A 21,173-nucleotide genomic window follows, 5' to 3' on the forward strand; every position below is an offset into this window, starting at 1 on the left:
GTGCAAGTTGCGTGATATTGATCAATGGCATCAACTAATCCAAAACCGTTATCTGGTAGATTAAAAGGCGGAAGCACACAAACCAACCCGGCCGTTACAGTGTTACTCGGTCTTTTTATTTTCCAAACCAGCTTTCATCAAACATTATCATTAGAACCATCTCCAACTCCACCCCTCCATCTCTCTCCAAGCGCCAAACCAAGGTCTCCGTTATCGGCTGCCTTTCTCCCCCGCGTTAAGATCAACTCATCTGTTGAATACTCCGTTACGCCGGGTCCGATCTTTGTTTTGTTACCGCTGGCGCACGACAGATCGCCAGTGACTCAAGGCTGAACCTCCTTCAGGAACCTTGCTCTATTCAAGGAAATCATACCTGCTCTGGCTCGTTACTCGCCGCATACAGTTCTCCTCATCGTTACCTACATCGCATGGAAGCTCTCCGGGTTCCCATTCAATCGGATTATCGGGTTGGGTATCGACTCTTCTCCCTTCAGTTTCCTCATTGTTGATCACCTTGAAGCCAATGCCGAGGATGTTCAAGGTCATTCTCATTTTATTTTTATTATTATTTTCGTGAAGTGTTTTTTTTTGTTGAGGAAGATTTGAAATTAAATAAAGTAGTAAATTATAATAGTTTTGAGGATCTTTTGAAATCAATTCTCTATTTGTTAAAATTAAGTTATAAGCTTGACTTATATCTAAAAATCTAATATCTTGATATTTCATATTATAGTATATTAGCTATCAGCTTTGGTTATCAGGCAAATAGCCTATCGCCAGATTGGTTATCAGGCAGATAGCCTATCGCCAGATTGGTTATCAGGCATATAGCCTATCAGGCAGATAGCCTATCAGGCAGATAGCCTATCAGGCAGATAGCCTATCAGGCAGGCTGATAGCCTATCAGGCAGGCTGATAGCCTATCGCCTGATGATAGCCTATCGCCTGATGATAGCCTATCGCCTGATGATAGCCTATCGCCTGATGATAGCCTATCGCCTGATGATAGCCTGTTTTTTCATATTAATGTTAACCTATTATCATTTTTTCTATTGTGTATGATTCATGTTATTGTTGGAATCTAGACAGTAGTATCTAAATACAAGTCGTAAATCCTAAACTTGAAATATTAATACAAATAATGTGTAGTAGGAGATGTAAACACAAATAACCGAACTTCGTCATATATTCTCTATTTGTGTTTTTTTTTTCTTTACTCTTTTGAAGCAGTGTCGCTAATCTACGATATTCATATCTTATTATTTTGTTGGTCTTGTTAGGGATGATACTAAAGTGGAAAATGGTATTATACTTTGTTTTAGATTCTTGCCAACGTCAAGAGGAAGGTTATGGGCAAGATCTCTTGCAAATGATACTTGGTAATGTCAAGAATTCAATCTTACAAGACAAGTTCATTGTAGATAACTGCAGAACTCTATTCTTATGTTGGACATGAAACTACTGCAAAAACAGCGTCGTGGTTTGGTTATTGAACCTGGTGAGGGAGTCGTTCTTAATATGGCTAGAATTTAAACAATAATGTAACTGAATGAGACATATATTACTTCTGGTTTTTTTTTTTCTATAAAAATAATCAATCATACTAAATATGACCAGAGTTAGATGCTGCCTTACTCCAATATTGTTGTGAATTGGAGAACCAATTTGGATTGCTTTCTCAAATTTAAGAGTGTTTCTGTCATATTGAATTGTGTAGCAGATTCCTTAAGAAAAATGTGTAACAGATAAATATGAATTGTGTGATTTTTGAAATGGGTTGCAAGTGCCAAGTGGCGTCATCCTCATAACTAAATCTAATAGGTCTGAATATAGTTCTCTAATTCATTAATGAAAAAACATATTGTAAGCAAAACAACTTTTTTGTTATTATTAGTTACATGTGTAAATGCATCTTCTTTAAATCTAAAATTGTGTTTGGCCAAAAGTTTAAGTTTGTGACTAAATGATATCTCCTATTTCTGGTCATCTCCATTGTTGTTGTAAAGCTCCCCACAGTGTGAGAGTCACTCCTCTATGAAAACAACCTACTCGCCCCTCACATTCTATGACACCATTTTTCCCTTCATCTTCTTTCTTTTCAAACCCTCTGTTAGGACTTAGATAAAGAAAAATTAGCTAGTAGAAGTAGTTAATTGGTTGAGGTTATTATAAGTAGTTAGACGATTATGTTTGCTAGTGATCATTTTCCCTTCCTCTCCTAAGTGTACATGGAACCTATAAATAAAGGTTCCATCCCTTATGAAATCAGCTTTTATCAACTTTAGAAATTGAGTGGTGTAAACCATTGTAGGAGCGTATCCGTTCTTGTGTATCATTTTCTTGGAAGAGGTTCTCTCTTATTATTTCTTATCTTTTCTTTCTAAATATTAGTGTTCTTCCTCTAAATCAAGGAATCCAATTCTTAGGTTCCTAACACCCTCATTCATTCTCCGTTATAACGCACCGACCTACACAAAACACCACCTACATTGACCTCATCCCTTTCTCACTAATATCTTTTTGGTTCCTTCCAATGGTTTCTTTGAATTCAATTTTGGTTCCAATTGGCTTTGATCACTACACGGTAATTTGTATTTTACCATCATTCTGTGATGATTTTGTGATTTGGCGATAGAATTGTTTCTCCGCTAATTTAGTGATGCTCATATCTATTCAAAGAAACAGAATTCCGTTTAATAATCTTGATTCAATTATTGTTATAGTAATCAATTATTTTCATTCTTTATTTTGCTTTCAATTTTAATATTTAGAGTCTCAGATTTTAAGTTTGATTTCTAAATATTGTTAAATGAGAAAGAAAGGTAGATTTGTAGCATTGCTTGCATTATGATTAAATTTATTCTAGCTAGGTGCCGCGTAGACAATCATTGTCTTATAGATGAATTCCTGTTTATGATAAATTTGTTCATTTTGGCTCTTTGATATTGTCATGAAAGCTTTAAACATAGATCTCTCTTGCACTATGAATTCACTTTTGGTAGTTTCAATTTAGATATGATGATTTCTTTGGTTTGGTAGTAGAGTTGTTTCTATAGTATTTTTTTTATGCTCATACCCGTTCAATGAAACAAAATCCTTTTTCTAGAAGATGTAAGATAGAATTAACACAGGGTGGTGTCTCAAATTTAAAATTTGAGTAGATAGTATTAGAAATTTGAAGAGTAAAGAGCAATTATTTCATTTTGACTGCATTATTATGAAATATCATTCTCTTTTTTTTTCCTTGACAGAATGCAAAAATATCCAATCCTCAAGAGGAATCTGCAGTATCTAAGGCGAATAATTTTTTAAGTAAAATTATTTATTGCTTTCATTTTGGTCCTGCAAAGAAGCTTTAAATCACGCAATGTTCATCATTTCAACATGTTGAAGTTGGTTGTAAAGATTCAAATCTAAGCACAACAACCCAAATGAGGATGATGGAAATGAAAATGGCCCAATAAGGACGAGTCCAACCCAAAGAAGGTGCTAGTGCTACTACAGTACTACTGCAGGGGAAGAGAAAGATACTTCCTCAGAAATCAGAACCTCCAAAATTACATGCATGTAAGAATGAGAAGAGATCATGTTACTAATAGCCAAATTCTTGCAAAATGTGCAAGGATTATTGCCTTTGCTTGGCAATGGCACAAAAATATGTACTTGACATTGTATAAACTTGCCTTAATATGGGTACAGGAGGAGAAAATCAGTGAGAGGATGAAGATTCTCCAAGATCTTGTACCAAGTTACAATAAGGGGTGCAGGTAAGTTAAATCAGTATTTATGCTTCAATGTAGTAATGTTTAGTATGTTGCATAAAGGTATGTGACATATAGGAACAGTTTTGATCAAGTTGTTCCTCGTCTTGTAATTACTAAAATAATAATAAAAGTAGGATATCTATTGTTTATAACAATAATAGTAATAATAAAGTCCACGTAGGTAGCTCGGTTGGTGAGTTAAGGGACATCAAAGACAGTTATAAGAAGGAGGTCTCGGTTCAAACCCGGGAAGACTAACCTATAAAATAAATAGTAATAATAAAGATTTTTATTCTTTTGAGAGACAAAAGACTTTTATTATATCCTAGTTAAAGGAAATTATTGATAAATTATGTTAGGTATTGGATTTGGGCCTAGAACAATAAATGTACTTATTATAATATTATTGATGCAAAATCGTCTCTCTTCGCCCCCCGCCCCAAAACTGACCCACAGCACAGCGCCTATTCGCTTCGCGCGCAGGAAGGCAACGAAGCTTAGTTCATGAGACCGCGGCGGAGTGGAGTAGTCGCGACACGAAGTTATGTCTCTCTTCGCCCCCCGCCCCAAAACTAACCCACAGCACAACACCCATTCGCTTCGCGCGCGGGAAGGCAAAGAAGATCAGTTCATGAGACCGCAGCAGAGTGGAGCAGCCACGGCACGAAGTTATCGTCTCTCTTTGCCCCCTGCCCCAAAACTGACCCACAACACAGCTCCCATTCACTTCGCGCAAATTAAAGTAATTCATTTGTAATTATTTGTATATTTATAATTGTTTGACAATTAATATTTTGTAATCAAAATGTTAATAATTATGATTTATCTGCCAATATTAATAATAGTTTGAATGTTTGTAAATTAAAATTCTAATATATCCGATTTAAAATAAAAATAAAAAAATTTACAATTACCACAAAGATCGATGATTAAAATGATCGAAGTCATTAACTTTCAATTGTCAGACATCTTTTAAACATGCTTAAAATTATTTGAGTCAAACTTTTTCATCTGTAATTTGTAAGCTACTCAACATATACTACATTGAACTAAAATTAAAAATATGAGACACACAAAGCAAAGTGACACTTAAAAACAACTAGAGTTTAGAAGGGTAAGGGAAAAAATATTGTTGTATAAATATACCTTGTCATAGCATTGAAAAACACTAATTTCTTGAATTTCCATGTACCATTTTGCTCTGGGTATGATGGGTAGCGAAGTTTGCCGGCTGGTCCCATCCCAACTTGGATTTCCTAGATAGTCGCAGTGATAGAATTTCATGTAATAAACTATACATAACATTAAGTCATTATGAGCCAGATTGATTTCAAAGATTGCATAGAATATAATTGAATTTATGGCAGCAAAATCAGAAATGGACAAAGAGAAGAATTTTTTTTGTTGCAACAAATCAACCTATACCTCTTTAAGTGTATCTTTGGAGTAGAGTCGACAATTTCGAAAAAGAAGATGATTTTGTGACGATGGCGAATGACTGAGACGTACACAAGAGGAAAGAAGAAAATGTTGGAGGAAGTCATTAAAAAAAATTAGGGATTAGAGGAATTAAAAGAGGAAAAAATTATTTAGAAACTAAGTACAAAAAAATGAGATGAGATATGTTTGCACATGTGGAAGAAATACTATGAAGTGGCCGGGGAGTCTCTTTTAAATATATACAATAATAGATAGTGCAACCAATGGATACAATACTTGAAGTCCCTAGAAGTGTATATTCTTTAACCAAGGCCACAAAATAGACGTGCATGAATAGTAATCATCAACAATACAACCTTCTTCAAAATATTCAAGATTGAACAATTTGTAGCATTGAACATATTTTCTTGAAAATTAAGCATTGTTTCAAAGCTCTAGCAAAAATCATATGTCAGCCACCAATTGTTCCTCTTCTTCAATTGCAACAAATGGTTGATGATTCAAAATTCATAATGTTAAAGTTTTATCAGATGCATATATATGTTTGACATTTTAGCAAAAAAAAATTACCTAAGTGGAATTTCAACAAAAGCTCTCGGTAAAACAAAGTGATTCAAAAAAATTGTCTTGAATGAAGAATTCTAAGAGAACAACGTGAAGATCAATGATAAAGGTAAGGAATTCAGGAGAACAAAAAATTATTAAATGGAGAACTTGTGGTTGAAAATGGCGATTGTTTTCTTAATTTTTGTCATTTGAAAAAATTAGATGGAATAGTCTTAGTCTCTTAAGATGTGAAATGAGATAAAAAGAAGAACAAAATTCTACATAGTTGAAAGGAATCACTTTAGCTATTCTCATAGTAAAAGAGTAAAAGAGAGAGAGAAACAAAGCATTAACATTAGATGGAAAACAAAAATGTGGCTACTCTCTCACAAGTAAAAAGAACTAACTTGTAATTCCCAAAGGTAGCCAATGTGGCCATTCTGCACAACTGCCATAAAGTCGGTAACTAATAAGTCGCAGTTATATTTGCAGTTGGGTTTAGTTATTTAATGTGCTTTTTAAATAATTGAAACCGATCCAAATATAACCATGTGAAACTTAACAAAAAAATCCGCAAATCCGTGGATCTGAAGATATCTGCTCATAGCTTGTTGGATTTCTCGGTTTTCTCCGTTTGTCGCTTGGGTTCTTATTTTTGTCAACCCTTAGTCATATCCATTGAAAAAACCTCATGTTGGATATGTCTAAGTTAATAAAGATGACTTCTTTATTTATGGGTATTCAACTTGATTAAAACCTTTGTTGGAATTTAATCAGAAGATAGTTTAATGAGTGTGCCTAAAAATGCATCATGACCATGGTGCATACTAATCAACTATTTATGTAATTAATAATATTGAAGTTAAAAAATGTTTCACTAGTTGAAGTAAAAGCTCATGATGATTAAACCTCACTTGTAAGATTACATTCTTGTTTGATTCATATCACATAACCTCTCAAATTTATCATAGTTAAAGAATAGTTCATTTTTTCAATGAGATCAGTCACATCATTTTTTTTTCATGATTAGATGAGTCACATCTAATATAGAACACATAAACGCATTTCATTACCAATTCCAAGCCAAATTAATTCATGTTCTTGACATGTTGTTATTACAAATCACAATGGTTGAATTAAAAGGATATGTAATGTAAGAACAACATTCATGCCTTTCATAAACTAAAAACTTGCCATGAAAAGTATGTGGCCAACCAACTAAATTCCTGCTTCCATTATGTAGGCATGTTCTTGGTATGATGCAGTTGACTCATGACATGTAAACTCTATTATTAGTTCAATAGTTTCAACGTTTTGATCTCATTAACATCACTGATCATGGAAAATGAGAGGGAGGATGAGATTGAGGACAACATGTCAATGTCACCTCCATCTGTTGGTTCCATGCAGATTGCAGGAAGCAATGGATTTGGTCACAGCATGGAGTTCATGTCTCAAGCATACCTTCCCAATAGGTACTCAGAGATTGACATACAAGTTAAGGATTCTAGTTCCAACCAAGATCCTCCTCTTCCTGTGTATCTCAAGGTAGTGAAAAATTCAGAGAAAAGTTTTTATTTTATCAGAAACAGTGACAATTAAAACATAATTTTATTAGGCTATTTTATTGTTAGAAAAATTATAAATGTTGTCCAAATTAGATTTTATTTTGAACATGTAACGAAAATATTTTTAATTTTTTTTAAGGATTGCGACTTTTATGTTTCTTCATTTCAAACTTCGCTTTAGGCCTATAGAAACATTGGACCGTCCTTGAGTATCTTGATGATTATCACCAACAATATTTTGTTCCTAATTATGTGACTATAATAATTACTTCACTTGATCACATTCTCAATAACAGATAATTTCTCATTAATGTGTAGTTTGAAGATGTAGAGTTTAAAGTGAGAAATAGTCAAACAGCTTCCAAAAACCCTGTGAAGACAATGGTGTCAAAGGTATCCACACAACACCATGTTGAAGAAAACAAATACAAGAAGATTTTAAAGGGTATCACAGGAAGCATTGGCCCTGGAGAAATTCTTGCTTTGATGGGTCCTTCTGGTAGTGGAAAAACAACATTGTTGAGAGTTGTAGGAGGAAGATTACTTGATAATGTAAAGGGAAAGATAACTTACAATGATGTTCCATATAGTCCTGTTCTAAAGAGGAGGTTAAACTGCTTTTAGACATCAACATTTATATGATTCAATGCATGACAAGTATACTTGTTCTTTTAACATAACATAAATATGTGCTAACATTGTACTTTAAAAATGTGTGTCTCTCTCTCATTTTTTGCTACTTTATAGGATTGGATTTGTAACACAAGAGGATGTGCTTTTCCCTCAACTTACAGTAGAAGAAACATTAATCTTCTCTGCATTCTTAAGACTCCCAACAAACATGAGCAAGCAACAAAAATATGCAAGAGTTGAGACCACTGTCAAGGAGTTAGGCCTAGAAAGGTGTGTCTATAGCATGAATATACATTTGAAATTTGACCTCACATATATGATTATTGAATGCATTAATAAACTACAAGTTCCTCTATAATAATCTCTTGTACAATCATAGATGTCGCCACACGAAAATAGGTGGAGGATTTCTAAAAGGCATATCAGGAGGAGAAAGGAAGAGAACCAGCATAGGTTATGAAATTCTTGTTGATCCTTCACTGCTTCTACTTGATGAGCCAACATCAGGTCTTGATTCCACCTCAGCAAACAGACTTCTTCTCACTCTTCAAGGACTAGCCAAGGTTTCAGAAACTTTCCTTTTTTATATAAAAAAAATGAGAAGATAGAAATTATTATTAATTAAAGGGACACTAATAACCACGTTACAACCGCCTCCGAGGAGAGTTTAACTCTGTCTCCTGAGGTTACCAGGTCAAATTCTTACCAGTGAACTGAAACCTCACAGACTATCAAGAACTAAATTTTACTGTCATTCCGATAATGCTATTTTGAACATATGCTGAAAAATACTTTTGATTTTCCCTTAGGCTGGTAGAACTATAATCACAACAATTCACCAGCCATCCAGCAGAATCTTTCACATGTTTGACAAACTTCTTCTGATATCAGAAGGCTATCCTGTTTATTATGGGAAAGCTAGAGACACAATGGAGTACTTTTCATCCTTAAGGTTCATTCCAGAAATACCGATGAATCCTGCAGAATTCTTGCTTGACTTGGCAACTGGACAAGTGAATGATATAGGTGTTCCACAAGATATTTTGAAAGATCAAGAGTCTATTGACCCTTCAATAGCTATTATTAAGGTAGGATGTACTATAATTTATAGTTCATGCATGGTCTAACTCATTTCCAACTTAACAATTGTTTCTTTATTATTATGTTAGTATGTACAACTCAAGTATAAAGACATACTTGAGCCAAAAGAAAAAGAAGAGAATCATGGAGGAGCAAATACTGCACCAAAACATCTTCAACTAGCTATTCAGGTTAAAAAGGAATGGACATTGAGTTGGTTAGACCAATTCATTATTCTTTATAAGAGAACATTCAGAGCAAGATGCAAAGACTATTTTGATATACTAAGATTGGTTCAAGCACTTGGAATTGCAGTTTTGTTGGGGCTACTTTGGTGGAAATCTTCAATCAATACTGAGGCTCAACTCAGAGATCAGGTACTAGATAGTTTCCATGTTATAGTTTTTCACTTGTCACAAACTGTTAATAATTGTTGATCACACAAAATAGCAGTTTGTTCAAATTCTACTATGCAACATTGCTATAGCACCGCTATTTGACAACATTTGTACTAAATAGTGTATTACAAAACAATAGCTATTTGTTTAAATTTCACTATGTTATAGCCGCTATTTAACAACACTGGTTACAAGACTCAGCTACTAATCTATCCACCATCATCTTTTCTCCATTATTAACAATTTAATTGATCACTATCTTTGATGCAGGTTGGTTTAATGTTCTATATATGTATATTTTGGACATCTTCATGTATTTTTGGAGCAGTCTATGTGTTTCCATTTGAAAAAGTCTACTTAATAAAAGAAAGGAAAGCAGACATGTATAGACTTAGTGTATACTATGCAAGCAGCACTCTATGTGACATGGTGGCACATGTTTTCTATCCAACTTTTTTCATGCTCATTGTGTACTTCATGGCTGGATTTAAGAGCACTGTGGCTTGCTTCTTCCTTACGCTATTCGCAGTTTTGCTAATAGCTATAACAAGTCAAGTAAGTTATGTCAAAACTCAGAACGGATTAAAGGGTAATAATATGATTTGTTTAAAGCTATAATGAATAATATGCATGTTGTTGTTAATAGGGGGCAGGAGAACTATTTGGAGCTGCAGTTATGAGCATTCAAAGAGCAGGAATGGTTGCTTCTTTGATACTAATGTTATTCCTTCTAACAGGTGGCTACTATGTCCAGGTATGCACAAAGGAGTAGCAAGTAGCAACATTGTTGTTATTAAAAACATAAGTTGGTGTTATAGAAACTGAGACAGAACAATGACATATAGGGGTGAGCAAGGGAAGGGTTAGGAATGAGTTAAACTTTTTCCTGACGATTTACAAACTCTTCCCTAGACCCGAATAAACCTGACGATTTACAAGTTATATTTAGATCGAATTGGCCCAAAGGACAGTTGCAAGTGAAAGATTGAATGTTTTTAGTATTTTTAGCATGTATTTATATCCAAAGCATTACTCTTAGAATAGTACTTTACTATAAGATATTTACTTAAACTAACATAGATTTTACATTGAAGATTTTGCATATAAAAGCCTCGTTACCAGCATGATAGAGCTAACAATTAAGAGCGAGTAAGGGACGGTATACCAAACCCTATACCGTCCCTAAATTTTGATTGGAACAATTCTTTAGACTTTAACCTATTTCTAGACCCGAACAAACTCGATGCTTCATAGGTTAAGTAAGATACAAACGAGACAAGTTTTAGGGTTGGGTTGGGTCCTACTATTGATACCCAAATTAATGATATTTATTTTTTTCATTTTGATAAAGTCATTGAATTTCCATATAAAAAAAACTGCTCAATACTTAACAAAAGTTAATTGTTTTGCAGCACATACCAAAGTTCATGCAATGGTTGAAGTATATGTCATTCATGTACTATGGATTCAGGCTACTTCTAAAAGTGCAATATTCAGGAGATCAATTATATGAGTGTGAAAGTGAGGAAGGGTGTAGAACCCTTCAAAGTTCACCTTCATTTGATACTGTAAACTTGAAAGGAGGCTTAAGTGAAGTTTGGGTTCTAATAGCAATGGCTCTTTGTTTTCGGTTGCTTGCTTACTTCTGTCTCCGCAGAAGAATTGATATATGCAATTAGTCTTTTCATCAAATCAAAACTTCTTGTTTAAGATCTTTCTTCAATAATTGACATACGTAGAATTATTATTCTCTGTATAATGTTGATAAAAAAATCAAATGAGACATTACAAATAAACTAGCATTTAGAGTGTCATAGTTTTTTTTTTTTTATTATGCTAAAGTGTATTTTTTTATGGGAAATCTGTTTTTCTTTTTACGGTTTTTAGATAATTATGTAATTCTTTGGAAAACAAATATTTTTATTTTTATTTGTTATGATTTTTAGACAATTATGTAATTTTTTTGAAAGAAAATATTGTCATTCTTCTTTCTTTTCTTCTATTTTTTTATTTATTTTCTTCTACCATTTAAAATTAGAAATTTTGAGTCTCTTCGTAACTTAGAGTTTTTAGTCTGCGTTGTTAAAGTCTGAACTTGATAACCCACTTATTTTATAAAAAAATTATATAAAATCTATCTTCTACCCCCACAATTATACTCCACCCTATATTTAATTTGAACTTCCAATTTTGCACTTCTTTAAAAAATTAAAAATTAGTTCACTTATTCTAAAAAAATCCATTTATTCTAAAAAAAACATTTTAATTGAATCTGAAAACTTCCACAACCAAATCTTTTTTAACAAAAAACAAACTTTTTTTCACTAAAAATTCAATGGAACGAGAGAGTTTGATTGGTCGGAAAAACTTGAAATAATAGTAAAAAAGTTAAAATAATAATAATAATAATAATAATAATAATAATAATAATAATTTAATAGAGGTAAGATTGATATTTTTTGAGAAATTTTATGGAGGTAGGGACATCATAATTGTGGGTATGTAAAATTTTCAAACATAACAACAGTTGATTTTGAATTTCTTCTTCTTCTTCTTCTTTTCTTAAAAGCTCACAATTTTTATTGAGATCAATTTGATCTATATGTCTAAAATTTGAACGTATATCTGATAATATTGAAAGTGGGAGAAAAAAATATCATAATAATTTACACATCATCCAAATCCACGTAAAAGAAAAAATATAGTAAAAATATAAAATATCATTCAAATATAGTGAAAATATAAAATATCGTTCAAATTAGTTTCAAAATCATATTTATTAATTTATAAAATTTAGAGATTAATTTGATAAGATTTGAACTTTCATTGGTTTGATAGGAGGATTTGCATATTCAGTCAAAATAAATATTGGGCCCACCTAGCCCATTACATTGACAGGCATTTACCATTTTCCCATCAAAATCTCAAATCTCGACGAAACCTTAGTCGCGCCACCACCACGCTTTCAGCTCCGACCAGCCGCTGTGAGTCTTTCCGATCACATCCCTCATTTTTCTCATTTCGTTTATGTTTCTACGATCGCTTCTCTTTATGTTGTTTCTTTCTTTTGAGTTGCGATCCCTCTCTAACTCCTTGTACTGTACACTATCTTCTATTTCCATTTACGATTTTCAAGTCTTGTTGTGTAGATTTCAGGTTTTTATTGTTATGTGAAATGTGTTTTCTGTTTGCACTTTGGAGATTGTTATGTCAAGTAGTTATTTTAATTTATACACCTCTAATTTGTGCATGTGACAGTGGCTTATTTGGAGATTATTATGTAAGTGTTAATTTATATGGTTGCTGCATTGTTAATGTAGTTGGGAGTAGTACTGTAACTGAAAGGCATCTTTATGTGTGGAACCATTTTTATAATCGTTATCAATTGTAAATGATGTTGCCATTTTAAGAATGAAATGTGGTGATTGTGTGGAGGGATAATTGGTTTGCAGTTGATGTAATGGATATTTTTTAAATGGTAGCTACCTTTTGTTAGAGATTTTTGTTTTGTAATGATGTTTTCAGGGGGGGAGTGGTAAGGTGTCAATGATACCGTGTCATTGTGGATTTTGAGGGGATATCTGGATTGTGCTTAACTTTGAAGGAATTCGATATGTAATGTTGCTACGAAACAATCCTGTTCGATAAGGCATTAGTTAGACTTAGGCACTTATCTTGCCTTTGACTACAAATAAAATGGTTGTGGATAGAATATGGGTCTGTGAACAAACTGAGGCAATTAGTGATGTTATTTTTAGCTATTTTGAGATTATTTTGTGATGTTATAATTAGAATGGAGTTTAGCTGGTATGATGAGAATTTGTTTTCTTTTAAGTCAACTTATTATACTTTTTCATTCATTTAGAAAAACAGTTCGGTTCAGTTGTGAAAATAGCAGTTCAGTTCAATACAAATTCGGTTTGAAGTTCAGTTCAATACAAATTCGGTTTGAAGTTCAGTTCAAACTTTGCCCACCCTAAATATTGGTGAATGAGATAAACTGTCAACCTGAAAGTATAATATGTATTCATGCATATGAATTTCATTATTGATGGCAAGAAGTTAAAATTTAATGGTAGAGGACCCCGTTTAATCCTGGTAAAAAATATTGAAAATGAAGAGAACAGTTATCATTGAGTTAAATACTGAAATCTGGTCATGTTAGTTTGTGTCTCATCAGCATTAATGAAGCTACAATATAGGAAATGGGAGATTTTCTATGCGAAGTTTTCTTCTAGAGGAGTTGTGATTGTTTTCTTTCTGGATAGTGGATACCTTGTTGGTTGAACTTTATATAGAAAATATGTGTTGTTGTTGTTTTTCGTGCATCAGAGCATGGTGAGATTGTGATACCATGAGAACCTCTGTTTTCCACTTTTCCTTTTATAAATGTTAATACTAGACTAATTGACGGCTCTTGTAATTGAAAGCATCATGCTTCACATTGTGATTTATTTTTTTATTTGGAAAAAACAAAATATACATTCAAGATTATTTCATTGTATTTATTTAAAGATGTCTTTTTTGGGTATAGGAATTCAATGGCTACCTTGAGAAGTCTGAAAATCAAGACGAGTACCTGCAAACGAATTGTGAAGGAGCTGCATTCTTATGAAAAGGAAGTTGAGAGGGAAGCTGCCAAAACAGCTGATATGAAGGACAAAGGTGCTGATCCTTATGATCTCAAGCAGCAGGTATAACTAAACATTGTGCTCACTTGATGCATCAATTTAAGTTCTTAATGTGTGTTTGCAATGGATTACTATTTTAGATTAGCTTGTAATAAAAATTTATTTTGGTAAAAAATAAAAGTTATTTTTCTCCTAAAAATGTGTCTGATTCAAATTTGCAAAGATGGATCCTTCAAAATTTTCATAAGAATGTCTTGAGCCTTTGCAGTTGCATTTTTTATACGATGGGGGGTGTTTGACAATTGTCTGTCATTTCCTTTCCTCTGTAAAAAGATAATTATATATTGTCATGAACTGAATTGGACAGGAAAATGTGTTGGCTGAGTCTAGGATGATGATTCCTGACTGCCGCAAGCGTCTAGAGGCCGCTTTGGAAGACTTGAAGGGAATATTGGTATGTATATTTCTACTTTGCAGAATTTTGAGAGTCTAATAGTTGCTGTGATAAGAACTTTTGGCTTGAGTTGGTTTTAGATATCAGGCCATACTCACCTGCTGCCATGGTGTTTGAAACCCAATTAAAGAGAAATAGAAAGCTATATTGCTGGTTGAAAAAAAACTATTACAGTGACGAAACAAAACCACCCTGTAATATTTAAGCAAAAGCTCTGCATAAAAAACAAGCTCTACTAATTTCTTACCCTTTATGCCTCCTCACCACTACATATGTTGTATGGCCAAACCAACTTGTCAACACAGCTCTTGTAATTAATTCTCTCCACTAAGCATTTATTTTTCGATATCCATATAATCTAAGTCTCGGGCTTCCAATGATTTGAGCTCATTAATGGATCCACCCATGTCAAGTGCTCTATCACGTGGCTTAAGGCATTAACAACCAGGGATCTCCATTTTGTGCCAATACTGCAAACTTGGCTGCAACATCCCTCACTAGTTGCAATTCTTTGTAGAATGTACGAACACAAATCCAAATATCTGGACGTGATCCACTGGTGAAATTACTTGGAAATGAACTTCTGGCAACCAGGGACACTTCTAATAGAAGAGGTCAAACTTTGCAATATAGTCATTGACGGTAGCCATTTATTTCAATTTTTTCAGCTCTTCAAATGGGTTGTCTAACCTACCCCCTCCTATGGTAGAACACTATACTTGTCAATGCAGAATGGTAGAAGCTTTATGCTGATAGTATTAATGAATTAAAAGTTAACCATATAATTCATAATTTCTTTTACTGCATTCTCGCCATACTATTCTCGCTGCACTCACCTTGACACCCCCAACTCCCCCTATAACACAGTTTGGCCTTAACTTGACACCCCCAACTCCCCCAACTCCATGCAACAGAAACATCATATTTATCTCACTACCTAAAGAAACATATATATTCTTTGTGGATAGTTTAACTTTTTTGTATTTGATATGATATATTTTTGCTGATATTTTGATCTCATGTTTATGAACCCATTAGTGCATGTGTGAAACAGGGTGTTAAAACAAACCAAACCATTTTCACTATGCAAAAAAAAAACACCTTTTACTCCTTGTGTTTTGGTCCATATCTCTACTGAGATTTTTTTCTCTTATTCAAAATCATATTAGTTTTAAACTTTTGCTTGAAATTGGATATGTAGATTTAATTTTGTGAGAATATTTTTTATTTGCTGTTAGGCTGAGTTGTTGGAGGAATCAGATGAGAAGGAAGGCCCTGAAATTGATGAAGCTCGAAACACCATTGCAGAAGTTGAACAGGTTTTTGAAACAACACAAGCTTAGCAGGACAGTTTCATTAGTTCTTCGATTGAGGATATTGTGCCTGTATCATAAAGTTTCCTCTTGTTCCTCAAAAACTGGTTCCCGCTGAAAAAGGTTATGAATCTTGTGACATTGAATCTTCGTTAGTTAATGTTGTAGTGGAACATCTGGAAATGAAAATTTTATGACATCGATTTACTTTTCTAAGCTTGAAATTATCGCATCTTGTTTTAAAGTTATTTGGTGCATAATGTATTCATCAAACATGTAAATCCCCCCGTTTTGATTTTAAATGAAAACTAGTTAAAAGCTTAAGACAACATTAATATAGTAGTAATTATAGCATGGGTTTGTTGATGATATAAACTACTCCATCCGATACTATAACTCTATATATAATTCTATATATATATAAGAAAAAGTTACAGTTTTTAAGTTGTATTTATTGTTAAAATTATTTTTTATATATTTATTTAAGATGTTTGTGTGTTTAATATTATATGGGTTTAAATGTATAATTAATAAAAAAAAACTATAATAATTAATGAATAATTTTGATGTCTTTTGTTATTTTCTCTTACAAATGAGATCAGACGGGGCACTAATTATTTTTAAAATAATATTTATTAAAAAGAAAAAGTTTAGGGGCATTTTTGTAGATGTTTTTCATATGGTTTTTAATATAAAATATACATTTTGGGGTTATAACAAACCTTGTTAAAATTATAAACTTAATAAAATAATGGTTGGTTAAGTTTTTAACTGTACAAAAAGTAAATTAAGAAATGTACTTAAGTTGTCTTTATTAAAATGGTACTACTAAAATGGCTTTCTTTCCAAATAGTTTGTTTAAGAAAAGGCTTTGTAAAAGAAATCCTATATTAAGGGTAATTCAAAACAAACATGTGTTACATAACAAGAGGGGAAGGGGTTAGGGCCACTATCTATTCTATAAATTTTAATAGTTAGGAAACTTGGAGGACATTGTTTTGCTCTTGCATATTTTTCTTATTTGATTTAAAATAAAAATAAATGAAGATAGAGCCCCCCATTTTTGGTCAAAGAAGAAACTAGAATTATAAAGGCTTCAAATTGTTCTCATTTCTTATCCATTTTCATGAAAGTGATTGATTTCCTTTGCAAGATTTGTCTATATTAACACGTTGCACGTCCTACCGGCCAAATGGGGTCAAATTTGATTCACATACGTCATTAACAAGCTTAAACGATGTGTTTTATTTCTTAATTATACCTTTTTCTTTGAAATATGGTCACTTCAACAACATTATGGCAATTCTTAATGGTTAACAAACACATGGCCAAATTTTAGACATGCAAGTTATATACTTCTTAATCAACTTGCTTTTCATTCCATGCATATTCCTATCTTATTTTCATTGATGTCGTATTAAAATTGATCAAACCATTTCTTCAAAATTAAAAATTGATATTCTTCTGTATTAAATTTTGAACGAATAAATAAATTGGTCTATATAAAATTGTAAATGATAATCAATTTTATAAATTGATAAATATATATATATATATATATATATATATGTATATATATATATATGTGTGTGAAATTGTAAAATAGTCTATATTTAAATTTTTATCTTTAAATACTATGATGTGACTCATCTACGTTGATCTCATATAAATATGATCACAACATGAACTAATTTTTTTATAAAATTTAAATCTTTAATGGACCAATTTATCAATAATTAATATATGCACAATTACATTTACTCACAAATTTGTCTTATAGATAACAAAATTTTAGTGACAAATTTGTTATCGCGAAGATACATTAATATAGGATCAACGTTGATAAATCATATATTTAGTTACAGTGTCACGTAATGTATCTAACGACAAAAATTTATTAAGATACTATTTTGATTGATATTTTATAACTTTATGAATGTATTTACCATTCATTTACAAAATTCAGTAACTAATTTGATTGACGCTTACAATTATATTGACCAATATACCTATTCAATCTTATCAATTTTGTCTAGATCCCAAAAAACATGTCAACAAAATGTTTGAAATGGTCTCCCATGTTAAAACTTCACATGACCAGGTCGTTAAATTTTGGTGCACTTAGAAATTTATTCGGTTTGCTCCATTCTTGAATTAATTTTTCATGAGTCTGACCATTACCCGTCAAATATTTAGACTAACCGTATTATCAACAACATCGAAAATAGACTAACCGACATTGGATTTGGAATTTAAATATGTGGCCAAATGCAAAATGAATTTAAATATATGATCAATTATCTTTTTTTTTATAAATGAATTTTGCTTTAATATCTGCTTAGCCCTACTTTCTCATTCATCAATTAAGTTGATATTGACTTATAAATTATGATTCAGCTTGCTTGATCGCACAAGTTAACTTTGCAAGAAGATTACTTGGTTATTGGTTAATGAAAACAGATCTTAAAAATCAACGTATTTTTTATGTCGATGATACAAAAAAAAAATGAATTTAAAAGACTACGAACAAGAAAGTATTTTATCGAAAACTAAACAACTAACTAATTTAGTTTGAAATTAATCGATGTACACTATCAATATAAAATATTTTATGCTATCGATAAATATCAATCACTCATTTGTATAATTTTATAACTAATTATATTTAACTTCAAATATTTTTATTAATTTAATGGTTATAATTGACTAATAGTGTTTTATTTAATTTATTTTTCTAATTTGTTAATTAATTATTATGGAAAAAAAGTATAAGTGGACCTGTTTAATAAACTTATGTGACGCCACCTAGAAGGCTATGTTACGGGAGTTTCAAGCACACAAGGAAGGTAAGTAACCTCACTCTTAATTAAACACAACTTTACTCTAACGATTTTTCTTTAATTAGAAAAAATAAATCCCAACACATAAAAGAAAAATAAGCTACTCCATTTTTTGGAGTTGTATGGTGTGGCTAATATGTATATTACATATAGTATATGGCAATCATTCATTCATAACATACAAGGAGAGTCACACTATACCCCAATATGACATGATTCATGAGTTGCTAGTTGGATTAGGTTGCCAACCTTTTACCATATAATCCCCAAAATAATCAACTATACCCGCCATAATTCAAATTAGTTATATTATATGGTTTATTTATTTATCATCATGTAATATAAATTATATTTAATCAAAAAATATATATAAATTATATTTTTGTTGGCCATGATATATATCATATAGTAATCACTTTAAGTCTTATCCACTTGAATTCAAAGAGAGATCAACCTTACTTTATTTTCATTTCACCTAAAAACAAAACAAAAGAAATATTTGTAACTATTCTAATTTTATATTTTTTTTTTTTGAAAAAGCCAATCTAATTTTATATATTAAGTTAGAGAAAGATAAAGTCACCAAATTGAACTCTAATTGCTTTCTAAGTTGAGCTTCAATATAATAAATATGGTCTAAGAAGAAGTTGGCCAACGGTTAACTTCCCTCCAAACCTTGTTTGGATTCAAAGCAAAGTTCATAAGTTGATTCTTGGTCACCTTCTGAGACACAAACTTCACCTTTCTTGACATATCCTTCACACCCTTCTTCCCTTTCTCCTATAAACACTTCTTCTTCTTCTCCATCTCTTCTTCATATCACAAGAGTCTCTATCATCTTGTTTAAACTATTTGGTTGGTCAAAGGTTTGTGTTCTTGAAGCTTTGGTTTGTGATTTATTTTAACAGGTATAAACTAATCGAAGCGACAAGGGCTGAATCTTAGCTGATCGTGATAGTTAAGTCACTCTGCCACTTTCAATTCACTGTTGTGCAATAAAGATTAGTCACTCTGCCCTTTGTTTATAAATTTCAAATTTTTAAGCTTGATATAATTTCAAAAGAAGAAAAAATTTCCAATGAATTCTAGGTGCTTGTTGAACTCCAATAGCATAGTTCAATGAGAAGATAGCATGGCTAGTTCTAGAACTAGGCCTCAACGCGCCTCGTCCCCGCCTTCGTTTTCGGTTCGGATGGCCATGAGAATATCTAGATCAAGATGGTTTACTTTCTTAAGAAGAATTTTTCATTATCAAAATGGATCAAGGTCTAATCTTGGTTCTAATCCTTTCAATTCTAGCACTTGGATGATGCTTGAGTTTATTGCCTTGATTTCTCAAATAGTCATTTCTACATTCACTTTGGCTATTTCAAAGATGGAGAAACCTGTTTGGCCTATGAGGGTTTGGATTTGTGGTTATGATATTGGATGTGTTCTTAATCTGCTTCTGGTTTATGGCCGCTACAGTGAAATTTTTCTGATTCAAAGAGATTCTCTCAGCCTTTCTGATTTGGAACAGCAGAGAAACAATCAAGAAACAAGGTATCATATTCACTTTCAATCTTCAAGAACTTCTTTAAGTCAATTTTGTTGTAAGTGATGCATAATTGTAGTATAGTACTTACTAATAATTTATATCACGGACACAAAATGAGACTGATACATAGACGACGCCGATAATGATTTAAAATATAAAAATAATTAGATGAAGTCACATACATCGATGTGATACACCTAGATGTCAAACATCGAATATGTCTTAGTCTTAATATTATGAGTATGCTTAAAAATAGGTTAGAAAAGGTTGACACCATCATATTGTTTTGGTTTGTGAACTTCAAAGAGAAAAAAAATTGCTCCTTCAATTGGATTGCTAAAGATAGAAAAATACTAAGTATTTATAAAGGTGTTGTAATTTGTCACCTACATAGAGCCTCAAGAATCTCTTAGAATTTCGATTGGACTCTACGCAACTTTCACAAAACCAATTTGTAGGGTGAAAACTATCCACCACTTACAAACATTTTGTCAAACTTTATCTCATTCAATGTAAGACTCTTTACGGAATCAAATACTCTGACATAACTTTTCTTTTCTCTAAAGGTATTGTCAATTAGGCCTATATCTCCGACTACAGAACCGTTGGAGTTCCTTTATATTACTATTCCAAACTTAGAGTCTATAGTGTATCTAAAGTCATATCCAACAGTATGAATAACTTCCATAGTCATCAATCCAACAGTTTAATTAGATAACAAGTTCATTTTGAAATTTGATAATTTGAAAATTTGAAAATTTGAAAATTAATATTACTATGTCAGTGTATACAGGATGTCACACTTGATGAACAAATGCAAGACATCACTAGAGTTTTTCTTTGCCATATGGTTTGTGATGGGAAATGTTTGGATTTTTGACTCACGTTTTGGTTCATTTCAACAATCTCCAAAACTTCATGTCCTCTGCATCACTCTGCTTGCTTGGAATGCAATATGTTACTCTTTCC

At 32.1% G+C, this 21,173-nt stretch overlaps 2 protein-coding genes and 1 pseudogene across 6 annotated transcripts; all 3 read left to right on the top strand.

The window, feature by feature from the left end:
* On the top strand, nucleotides 1-11,179 carry LOC101490772 (ABC transporter G family member 26-like). 5 transcript variants are annotated; one of them, XM_073364897.1, is made up of 13 exons: nucleotides 1-541; nucleotides 1,281-1,498; nucleotides 3,252-3,567; nucleotides 3,700-3,767; nucleotides 6,994-7,298; nucleotides 7,637-7,926; nucleotides 8,066-8,221; nucleotides 8,331-8,514; nucleotides 8,761-9,039; nucleotides 9,121-9,408; nucleotides 9,700-9,984; nucleotides 10,076-10,183; nucleotides 10,842-11,179. In XM_073364897.1, the coding sequence occupies exons 5-13, from the start codon at nucleotides 7,089-7,091 to the stop codon at nucleotides 11,106-11,108; spliced, it is 2,067 nt and encodes a 688-aa protein (XP_073220998.1). In that variant the 5' UTR covers nucleotides 1-541; nucleotides 1,281-1,498; nucleotides 3,252-3,567; nucleotides 3,700-3,767; nucleotides 6,994-7,088; the 3' UTR covers nucleotides 11,109-11,179. The 5 variants fall into 5 exon arrangements, with proteins under 5 accessions (XP_073220998.1, XP_073220997.1, XP_004491527.1 ...); XM_027331587.2 differs by having other exon boundaries at nucleotides 2-541; nucleotides 7,161-7,298; XM_073364896.1 differs by having other exon boundaries at nucleotides 1,323-1,498; nucleotides 3,252-3,767.
* A 1,095-nt stretch (nucleotides 11,180-12,274) lies between these two features.
* LOC101491102 (tubulin-folding cofactor A) lies at nucleotides 12,275-16,051 on the top strand. The gene is made up of 4 exons (XM_004491471.4): nucleotides 12,275-12,413; nucleotides 13,964-14,123; nucleotides 14,428-14,514; nucleotides 15,753-16,051. The coding sequence occupies exons 2-4, from the start codon at nucleotides 13,971-13,973 to the stop codon at nucleotides 15,855-15,857; spliced, it is 345 nt and encodes a 114-aa protein (XP_004491528.1). The 5' UTR covers nucleotides 12,275-12,413; nucleotides 13,964-13,970; the 3' UTR covers nucleotides 15,858-16,051.
* Nucleotides 16,052-19,608: 3,557 nt separating this feature from the next.
* The window catches only part of LOC101491419 (E3 ubiquitin-protein ligase At1g63170-like), a 2,854-nt pseudogene continuing 1,289 nt past the window's right edge, over nucleotides 19,609-21,173 (top strand).

The sequence above is a fragment of the Cicer arietinum genome, chromosome 2, assembly GCF_000331145.2.
Source record: "Cicer arietinum cultivar CDC Frontier isolate Library 1 chromosome 2, Cicar.CDCFrontier_v2.0, whole genome shotgun sequence".
In the NCBI taxonomy this organism is placed as follows: Eukaryota; Viridiplantae; Streptophyta; class Magnoliopsida; order Fabales; family Fabaceae; genus Cicer; species Cicer arietinum.